This window comes from Carassius auratus, chromosome 49, assembly GCF_003368295.1.
Source record: "Carassius auratus strain Wakin chromosome 49, ASM336829v1, whole genome shotgun sequence".
Taxonomy (NCBI): domain Eukaryota; kingdom Metazoa; phylum Chordata; class Actinopteri; order Cypriniformes; family Cyprinidae; genus Carassius; species Carassius auratus.
Window position 1 is genome coordinate 11,415,387 of NC_039291.1, and position 9,105 is coordinate 11,424,491.

General features: G+C 35.2%; 1 protein-coding gene across 2 annotated transcripts; it reads right to left on the reverse strand.

Moving 5' to 3' along the window:
- Positions 1–1,865: 1,865 nt before the first annotated feature.
- LOC113066218 (chondrolectin-like) lies at positions 1,866–8,001 on the reverse strand. 2 transcript variants are annotated; one of them, XM_026238022.1, is made up of 7 exons: positions 7,731–7,999; positions 5,557–5,902; positions 5,319–5,476; positions 5,161–5,211; positions 4,990–5,064; positions 4,171–4,267; positions 1,866–3,022 (listed from the first exon to the last, which is right to left on the reverse strand). In XM_026238022.1, the coding sequence occupies exons 1-7, from the start codon at positions 7,804–7,806 to the stop codon at positions 2,938–2,940; spliced, it is 888 nt and encodes a 295-aa protein (XP_026093807.1). In that variant the 5' UTR covers positions 7,807–7,999; the 3' UTR covers positions 1,866–2,937. The 2 variants fall into 2 exon arrangements, with proteins under 2 accessions (XP_026093807.1, XP_026093808.1); XM_026238023.1 differs by lacking the exon at positions 1,866–3,022 and adding an exon at positions 3,102–3,764 and having other exon boundaries at positions 7,731–8,001.
- Positions 8,002–9,105: the final 1,104 nt, after the last annotated feature.

Below are 9,105 nucleotides of genomic sequence, written 5' to 3' on the forward strand. Positions count from 1 at the left end.
TTTGTGCTTTTCTGTGCTTTACAATCTCACTTTTGGTTAAAGCTTATGCGCCAGCAAATTGTGACAGGTAGTTTGTTTGATACAAGATAGTAGTGGTGGGCTTTTTAAAAATTGCTTTTATTTAAAATTTAATAATCTGTGATTTTCTGTGAAAGAATAATCTTTCACTTTGTCACTTTAATTGAAAATCCATATTGATTGAACAGTACTCTGCATATTGAACAAGTTTCCCTCAATGTCTGCACTGATTTATGTCTCCTATCTCCAATTTCAGGTGAATTAAATAAAACAATTTGAATTGTGGAAACATAAAAAAACATCTGTATTTGCCAGAACTTAAAAAAAAAATTGGTAGAATTTTTTTAGACTAAACATATGGTTAAAAACAACATATATCCTATTTCACTAACTGATATAAAATGTATACACCTTACATTTTTTTTACATTTATAAACTAACAAAAAACAAGTGGTAATTGAGAAAGCCCTGAAGAAATCCTATAAGGAATAAGAAAAAGCTTTTTTCACTGTAAAAAATATTTAATTTTTCACTTCCAAAAATGTGTTTAAACAATTTTCACTCAGCAATTACTAGTAAATTGCACAAATAATTACAAAGAAACATAAGTAGCACATTTAATTAAATGTGAAATTTTGAAGTAAAAAGTCTAAAATATGAGGCTAATTTCTTGTAAAAGGTGCTCTGATAATCTTTGTTTTATGAAAAATTATTTTTACAGATTACTAAATATTGTTATGCTGAGAATATCACTCAATGTTATCCTGAGAAATGTTATCCAAATTAATTTGTAATGCAAGCGTCATGCACACAAAAACAAAACACCATTGTGTTAACACACAACACTAAATACAACTAATATTAACTTAGCAACATACTGTACGATGTCACATAAACCCATACTGAATGCAATTAAATAGAAAAATTGAAGAATGGTTATTCACCTTGAACTAAGACGACTTGCTTTTCACTTCCAAAAACTAAATGTAACAGTATTTTACAGCATAATTCAATTTTTCAATTCATTTTTATACTCTTTAACATTAAATTGATTAATAAAGTGCATCCATCATTTTAAAACCCCACCTAAGTGCAATTACATATACTGATTATCATTGCCATAACCCAATTGATTAGTATTTGATGTCTTTGACATTTAGAAGACAGCTGATTTCCAGCTTGCAGGACGGAGTGAGGGTGAACCTCCCCATTCCCATCACTAACTAACCATAATGCAGTTCTAATAGAGAGATGAAGAGTTGTTTGGATCTTGGTCGGGTGGAGAATGAGATGCTTGTGTTATGTATCTCTAATAGGCTAAAATCACCCCCCTCTCCAGATGGGAAAGGGTTTGTTTCCTTACCTCTACCCTGTGCCTCCAGAGTAGTGATTACAGTCATATCTATAATTACCAGATCCTGCGTGTGTGACGTGAGTTCTCCTGCTCAAGCAGAGGACTGATTAGTTTAATTGACTCCGTAATCAGCAGTGTGCTTTAAAGTCTATGCTGTCACTAATTGTAGGCCAGGGCAAATCACATACAAAGTACCACATCTTTTCGGTGTTAATGCGGTCCAGTTCATTTGTCTTATGTGGCTCTAACTCTGCCTGCCAGCTGGACCCCTGAAAGCTGTCTGATCGTGTGTCTATTTAAATTCATGGCCACAACCCTGTTTCTCATAAATAAATACAAATGGTGTAATTTCAAGTGGGAAAGCTGCAGAAATGAGCTTTGATCTGTGCAAGGCATTTTTTTCTTGTAAAAGAAACTTGCAAAAGTGTTTGAGGAGCAGAGATATGTATGTTAATTCTTTGTGTGAATACAAGATAATACTATTCATATTCGATATCTGTTAATCACATTAAGAGTTGTTTATTGATAAGAACCTACATTTTGGTCCGTGATGAATCACAAAACAGATTTCAAAATAAATCCAATTAACTCAAAAGATTTCAGTTCTTGTTTTTGCTTGTGATTAAGCATTGATTATTATTATTATTATTTACAAAGAAATGGCATGATTATAGAGCCATAAAAACATACCAAAACATCTTCACAATTAAATCGAATCCATTTGTACACGTCTAATTCCTGTCGCAAAAATATAAAAAAGTATTAACAACACATTTTAAATTCAAACGCACAATATCACCCATTCTCACAGAAACACAACTTCCTGTAGAACAAGACGTCTGACAAATTTTGGTATCTGATACAATATGATGCAAACCAGTTTAATACTTTTTAGCATTGATGTTTTCTATAAGGAGTACTTTAAAAGGAGATCAAATATTCACACGCAAAAAACTGCATATGTAACAGTGGCAGCTTAAAGCAGCTTCACAGTCACATCATACAAAAAATATGTACATTTTTTACAAATTCTTCTTTTTTCTTTATGACAACATCCTCATAAGCTACAGAACAAAACAGCCATTATATTAGCCAATGATTCTGGTCATTTAAAGAACGATCGCATATGTTTCAAAAGAAATCCTATATGCTACTAAATAATCAATAGTGAACCATCATTGGCAATGCATGAGAAATCTTTGAGATTAAATAAGCCTCTCATTTATTGAATGAGGCATACATTTTTTGAGGCCATCTGTTTATGCTCTTTAAGTGTTTAATTTCTTTACTGTGTCACTAGCTTCAGTTCATGTGACCCTATTCACTGTCAAAAGGAACTCTTTTTTCCTCTTTTTATGTGGTTCCCACTTGTACTTGCTTTAATTACAGTAATTTAATTGCTCACTGTGTTTGTACAGAAATGCAATATGTGTGTAACTGCTCTGCCGGTGCTACACATTTTAGCTAGTATTAATAAATCACACACTAAACTAACCAGCAGGCAAACATGTTGCTGATCAAGCGACATAGATGGCAAAGCCAGAAAAAGGGAGCTGTTTGATTCTTTAAACCTCCATGCCACTGTCTATCTTTGGCGTCTTGGAGATCCAGAGAGTTGATTGGTTAACGTGCGTTGTGGTCCGTGGTTTACTGTTAAAAAAATGTAAATGTATTAATAATTTAATACATATAATTATTCATTAATTTAATTTTATAAATACTTCAAAAAACTAATACATGTTTGGAATGAAATGATGGTGAGTTGATGATTCTTTTTTAATGAAAATATGCATCCTCTATGGGTTGATGTTATATTATAATCTCTTGACATGTGCAGTATTACTTGTGTGTGTGCATTGTGAAACAGGCCAATTTCCCCACATGAATATGTCGCCTTTGTCATTTACATAATTTGTTGCGGAGTTTAACTGGGAAGGTTTTATAGCACAATGTATGGAAGACAGGACATTCAAAGGTATACACAATAAGCAGACCAAAGCTATGCAACTGTTACGAAACTTGTCTTATGATAATATTTAATTATGAGGACCAGTAGCAAACATCTTAAAACAGAGAAGCATCATCTGTTAAGGACTTAAGACGTTTTTCCAAAAGCTTTGAACTCATTCCAGGACGCCTTTTACCGAATAGAGCGTGCTCAGTCATTGCAAGTGATTAAATGTTTTGTCTCAGGATCTCCTCGTCTGCCACAGTGATTGGAAATATGTTAAAAAGACATAATTCTGTGGGAGTGTCAGCTGTATAAACAATAAATTAGACAGATAAGCCACTATATAATGTCTTGCCAAGCACGGGCCGAGATGAACTGCATCTGGTGCTCTATGTTGAGGGATGAGAATGGAGGATGGGAACAGCTTGCTTCAGCAATTCCCTGCAAATCGGGATATTAATGGAGATAGAAGTCAAGTTGGACTCAAGTTGGTCTCAAATGCAGTGTGACGTAATGCGGCAGGCAAACCCCTCCCCCACTACAAAAGTGCTACATGCACACTATAATAAGTGTGTTGATGGTGATTAGTATGGGCTAAGCTGTTTTGCCGGGCACAGTTATAAACAGCTGAATCTAATTAATGACAGTAAAACCTCTGGGTTAGCGAGAAAAACAGAGGATGGTGTCAGATCTCAGCTAGAGAATCCTGATTAATCAAGACGCAAGGCTGTTAGTGAGACACTGACTTCCTGATGCGACACAGTATTTGGGTGATACTGTGCATAATAGGACAGCACATTAGCATTAGTCTGACAGCGTTTACAGTGATTTGATCCTAATGGCTCACCTCTTGCTCAACATCTGGAAACAGCACGTTCCCGAAGCCACCAGAATCAGCAAGAGGAGAGGGATGGTAGGGATCATCACATAGATTAGCAACATACCTGGGAAAAAAACAACAACAACATGATTTTTAATTCCATTCACATACATGCATTTATTTTGAGTTGAATTCTGGGTTCAATACAAGAGAAACTCAATTGACTGCATTTGTGGTTTAATGTTGACAATGGCAAAAATAATATTTTTACTCACCTCTTTTTTTTTCTCAGGAAAAATACCCCTCAAAAAATCAAGGGTTATAATGGGGAAATAGAAGTGAATGGGGCAATTTTTAAAGAAGTTTTAAAAGCAGAAATCTGAAAATATGATGCTTAAATTTTATAAAAGTACGTGCAAAAAGTTGTGAATTTGTCATTTATTTTTGTTTTTGTTTCTTATGCTAACCAAGGTAGTGTTTATTTTATCAAAATCAACATTAATCAACATTATGGAATATTATTACAATTTAACTGTTTCATATTTTGATATCATTTAAAAATCTAAATAAAAAATACAAATATTAATTCTTTAAAAAAATTTCACTGACACCAAAGATTTGATTAATTAATTCAGTTAAAACATAGTATTTGTTGTTATATATAACTCATTATTTTTTACAGTTATTTTAGGGTTTAGTGTTTATGGTATTCTGTTGTCATGCTTTTTTTAAAGTAAAGGGAGAACAAGTCAAAATTATTTTATGTGCTAATCAGCATTATGGCACAATGCTACTGACTGAGCATAACTCTGAATATTCCTTTAAGAATTGAAAATCTACTGTTACTTGAGTGCCCTGGCATTATGAATCGGGGGTTCTCATCCTGATCGACAGGAGATGTTCTCCTCTCCTCTTGTTCTTCTGAGGAAAGATTTAAGGGGCAAATCAACAGATTAGTTCAACACATCTGTAACTTTTTAAGTCAAATGATGACATATTTGACACCTGGCTGCATACCAACATCAGGCCCTTCAGGCGTGTCGTTCTGCACTTTTACCAGGTAACTTTCTGTTCAGAAAAACATAACAAACATTGTAATATAAACCGCGTTAGTACGGTGAATTCAGGTTAATCACAACTCTTTTGAGTCAAAATGTTCAGTGCAAATCTCCTACCTGGTTCATACTTGCAGATGAAATTATGCTTCATATTGCACCTGTCATCATTCCACTGGTAAAGATACGGCCCATCAGGCCCAGCGAGAGCTGCAGGCTGGTGATACATGACCACACAAGCTTCTCCTCCACAGGATGGTTCATCAGCATACCAGTTTCTGTAGAACAGAAGTGTGTTTAATTCATAACCTGATGTAAATCTCTGCTTTGAACAGGCCCCAGATCAGTCCCATCTCACCTAAACTGTGAGAAACCTCCATCTGTCCACCTGTACAGATTGGGACACGAGACAAAGCTGCTAGGTTCCTGTGCGGTGTCGCCCTCCACACGTGTCAACCCGATCCAGAAGTCCCCGTCTGTGATGCCCGACCCGCTGGAAGCACCGGTGGAAGTGGAGATGCTGAGTTCCCGCAGAAGATGTTCGATGTGCTTCTGCTCTGCTGTGTTCTCAATGCTCAGCAATGAACCGCCGTCCATCTCACACGCATCCTGAGCTTCCCAGAATGCAACACGACTCGAAACGTCCCTGAAGTAAGCAATCTTATAGCACGGCTCCTCAGCACTCCCCTGACACACTGTCTGACCTGAAGTCACAAAGTTAATACGCGATTTCTTCAATAGACAGATATAGATTTGGACTTTTAAAAGATGCTCAGTTAAAATGTTTAATAAGGCTTGCAAGCTAAGAAGGGAACTGTATGGAATTGTTATTAAATCATAAACAAAGCACTTCTATTATAGAGAACACTTAAGATACACTGATAGGCCCAATGAAGGGAACTGTGATTAATAGACAGACTGTTAAAAGTCTAATAATAACGTTAGCTCTCTGCCTGGGAGGTACTTTAAATAATTGCTCAGTCCAGATCCGCTATATCATCAGTTTGAATCCAGTAATTGGCCGAGTTTAACTGGGGTAAAACTGGACTCAGCATTTTCTCAACCAGCTCCCTTTAGCTTTCTTCCTCAATTCCTGTCTGTGTGGCACAGTTTTACTCCTTCCAGCATGGAATGCTCTCCAAAACTGTCACTTTCTTGTCACCTTTGTTAAAAACCCGAACTCATTTTAATTTCCCTTGGTGCATCCTTTTAGTTTACACGTGTATGGCAAACCTCTTTTTATCTCCAACCATCTCTCTCTTTTTCTTATCCTTTCGTAATCATTTTCTTTTTTATCCCATCAGTTTATTAAGAGAGAAATGTTTTTAAAAAATCTGGAGACAAGTTTCAAAAATGATCTTCAGGATTAATCATCTTTTGGGAAGTGAAAGCTATGAGCACATCTGCCAGATAATGTTTTTGAGAGATAATTAAATTATAAAATAAAGCAGTAGATGTGAATGAGCACTTAAAAGCATTATGAAGAGTTATGGAATTCTGTTACAGCCTCTAAGTTTATTTCACATCTAACAGATATTATTTATGATTGCCACACAGAAAATCAATTTGAGCTGGTTTGAACAACCTGAGGATGATTAAATTATATTTTTTGCTGAACTGTCCCTTTAAACTTAAATATATTTTGATATATTTATAATATTTTAATACATACACTACTGGTCAAAAGTTTGAGATCAGTAAGACTTGTAATGTTTTTTAAAGAAGTCTCTTATGATCATCAAGGGTGCATTTTTACAGAAAAGAAAAAGTAATCTTGAAATATGTTATTATAATATAAAATAATGGTTTCTATTTTAATATCCTTTAAAATATAATTCTGTGATGCAAAGCTGAATTTCCATCAGCCATTATTCCAGTATAAAGTGTCACATGATCCTTCAGAAATCATTCTAATATGCTGATTTATTATTAGAATTATCAGTGCTGGCAAGAGTTGTGCTGACAAATATTTTGCTATCACTTCTTAACAATTTAACACATCCTTGCTGAATAAAAGTTGTAATTTCTTTCAAAAAAAGAAAAAAAAGAAAGAAAGAATCAATTTACTGACCTCAAACTTTTGAACTGTAGTGTATATTGTTAAAAAAGTATCACAAAAAAAAAAGTATCCAAAAAAAAAATATTAATCAACACAACAGTTTCTAACACTGATAATAAATGAGCATATTAGAATGATTTCTGAAGGATCATGTTACACTGAAGACTGTAGTAATGATGCTGAAAATTCAGCTTTGCATCACAGGAATATATTGCATTTGAACAGATACAGTACTCACATAGAAAAGTTATTTTACAGCATAATAATATTTCACAATATTAAAATTTCCCCCTGTATTTTAGATCAAATAAATGTAACCTTGATGAGCATATAAGTAACTCCTGAAAAAAAAACTTAAAAATCGTTCTGATCCCAATTTCTGATTTTTGACCGGTAGCCTAGTGTATATCCTCACTTACTTAAAAAAATAAGTTGGATGAAAATAGATTCATACCCAATAAACTGAAACTTACCACTCACAACTCTCGCGCCATGGCTGAACGAGACCAGGGAAATCAAAGCACAAAGGATTCCGACTGCCGCGCGCATCCTCGCGTGTTTCACTTGAGTATAATGGAGTGAACTTCAAACAGACGTGTTCCAGTCAGGGGGCTTTTTAACGTTTATTTAAATAATCTCTTCTTCATAGTGTTCAAAGACATGGTTTCCACCGAGCTGGTCTGATACTCTGAAAAGCGCCTCTGTATTCTGGCGAGAGAGAGAGAGAGAGAGAGAGAGAGAGAGAGAGAGAGAGAGAGAGAGAGTGACACGCGCCTCCACTCGCGAGTGCGCGGCTGCTCCACTTCAGTGATGCTTCCAGCGCGTGGCCGGCTGGGCAGTAGGCTACTGCAGGTAATCGAGCAGGGCGCAGATGTTCATCACCTCCTTTATAAGGTGCAACACACGTCTCTGTCTCGACCCGTGTTCTCCAGTTATACGGTAGATTATGGGGCAGATCACAAACACAGTTTTAAGTGTTATTGGGTCAATGGCTGAGGTGAAAACACCCTTGAATTATATGCATCTAATTTAAAGAACCAAAAAGACGCAGCCGAACTATTGTATGTCTCGGTTCATAAAGGTGTAAACAAAAATTATAATATGCAGACTTATAGGTTGTATGCCAAATTTATCTATCGATACAATACAATCATGCTGCAGTAGGCTATAAGCAAATGAATTTGTGTCAGTTTAATTTATGACTCATGGTATATAGGCAACCTTTTAGGCATTTTAGAAAAATGGCATTTTTATTTTAAAATAGCTGATTACTTTTTTGTTTAATTTTCTATTTATAGGTTCAACAAGCCATATTTAACTGAAAATCTTTTCCAAGTACCCTGAGACCTAAGTTGTCTCAAGTGATCCTGATGTAAAGTTTGATCTAATTCTTGAGGACTGTCCATTCAACCACTTTCATAACAATGCCACATTTATACAAGTGAAGGTAATTACATTTTTATGTAAAGGATAATGCATCTCATAATTTGTGACTGCAGTTGCATCTGATCAAATGCACATTCTGATTCTTTATCTTTGGTTAAATTAATTAATTTTACTTTGTTGGAACAGCAGCTATGCTAATGATGTCTCTATTTGTTTCTCTGTTTTGCCACAGGATTTACATCCCGTGATAACTAGGATTTACACAAGCTCCAGAACACCTGAGAAGAGATGATGCTGACCCTCAGAGGACTCCAGATGATGCTAACCCTGAAACAACATACAAATATTGTGATTACGTCTTGTATTAATTTTTCTGAAAAATCCTGTCATATGCACATAAACTGACAGTCACCGCTTATAGGCTACTACTAAATATTGTAGAAACTTAATTTTCTGTAAAGT